Here is a 1,548-nt window from a genome sequence, read left to right as displayed (position 1 = left end):
AATAATAATAATAATATTAATAATAATAATAATAACAATGTTTCCTATCTTTCGCAGGCCTGGGAATACGGCATCCCTGTGTGCAAAGAGCTGGGGGAACACTATGAGAAGACCTTCCAGTACAAGAAGCTGGGACAGATTCTGGTGAGTGGGTCGCTTTATTTTTTTGGTTTTTGTTTTGGTTTGGATTTTCTTATAATGAGAATAGAGAGGAAATATTGGAGTGCACGGCCAGTTTGAACGAGAAAGAAAAATGTATTAACCCTTCCGGCTCCAGCCATTTTTGTGCACTCCCTAATCACAGTCCCAGCCAATACAGTAGTATTCAGAAAAAGAGGCATGCTTTCTAAAAAGTGATGTAGTATCTTTAATTGTAATGAGGTTTAGATAATAACATATATAACAATGTTTAAAGGTTAATGAAGTAATAATCTGAAAATTAAAGTTTAATTAGATTAGCTAATTTCGAAAAATGGGATAATTTAGTTTAGATAATAACACATAACAATGTTTAAAGGTAAATGAACAAATAAAAAATAATATTATGAAAATTAAAGTTTAATTAGGTTCGCTAATTTCGAAAAATGCGCAAATTCGGTACCCCCTGAAACTGAGAATATGCGCTCTTGGGACGGTTGGAGGTACAAGCCCTGCTGAAAATATATGCGCGTGGGACTGGAAGGGTTAAGTTTTAGATGAGTATGCAGGTTAATTCTGCTTAGTATACAAGAGGCTATTCCTGTTTGGTACACAATTTCCTCATCTAAGTTTTCAGCATCACAAACCTCCCCGTAACTCCTATTTTAATTAACCTATTTTCATGAAATTACAACCAAATTGGGTAGAAATGAATGATCCAAGTGACAGTAAACATACAATTTGATTTGAGATAGATGAATTTGGTGGGATTGGATAATGTTTTGTTGGTTTTTTTTATTTTGGCTGTTTTGACAACTGAGTGATGCTGTGATCTAAAACTGATCCACATGTAAGAAGTAGATTTAAATGAATTACATTCGAACCTGATAGTATAGAACAAACGTTGAAAGAAAAAGTGGGGGGGGGGAAGAAAGAGAGAGATTATTAAAATAGAGACAGACATTATTAAGAGAGAGAGAGAGAGAGAGAGAGAGAGAGGGGGGGGGGGGGGGGAAGGGGGGGAGTATCAGTTGTACAGGTGATTGTATTGGACAGATATTCATTACAGCTTGTTCAACTGTATTTTGTTTTATATGAGTATGCAGATAAGTAATACTATTCTGTGAAATCTGATCCTTACCTGAGAAGTAAATGAAACATGAATTACATGTGTTCACAATTGTTGTGTAATATTATGTTTTGTTCGGTGTACACGTTATGTAAATTACACCCTAGTAGAGAGAGTGAGAGAGAGCGAGAGAGACAGAGAAAAAGAGAGAGCGAGAGAGAGAGAGGGAGAGAGAGACAGAGAGACAGAATGAGAACGAGGGGGAATGAGGGAGAGAGGAAAGGAGGGAAGGAGGTGGAGAGATGGTTGTGGGAGAAAGGGGCACGCTGTGAGGAGAGAGA

At 37.0% G+C, this 1,548-nt stretch overlaps 1 protein-coding gene across 1 annotated transcript in view; it reads left to right on the top strand.

The window, feature by feature from the left end:
• The window catches only part of LOC101859153 (dedicator of cytokinesis protein 4), a gene marked incomplete in the record, with an annotated part of 145,183 nt that overhangs the window by 114,262 nt on the left and 29,373 nt on the right, over positions 1 to 1,548 (top strand). The window contains 1 exon segment of the mRNA XM_013079173.2: positions 58 to 144. Within this exon segment, the coding sequence (XP_012934627.1) occupies positions 58 to 144 (87 nt within the window).

Source organism: Aplysia californica, unplaced genomic scaffold, assembly GCF_000002075.1.
Source record: "Aplysia californica isolate F4 #8 unplaced genomic scaffold, AplCal3.0 scaffold00042, whole genome shotgun sequence".
Taxonomy (NCBI): Eukaryota; Metazoa; Mollusca; class Gastropoda; order Aplysiida; family Aplysiidae; genus Aplysia; species Aplysia californica.
Note: the sequence above shows the minus strand (reverse complement) of the source record. Positions and strands in the feature narration are given on the sequence as shown.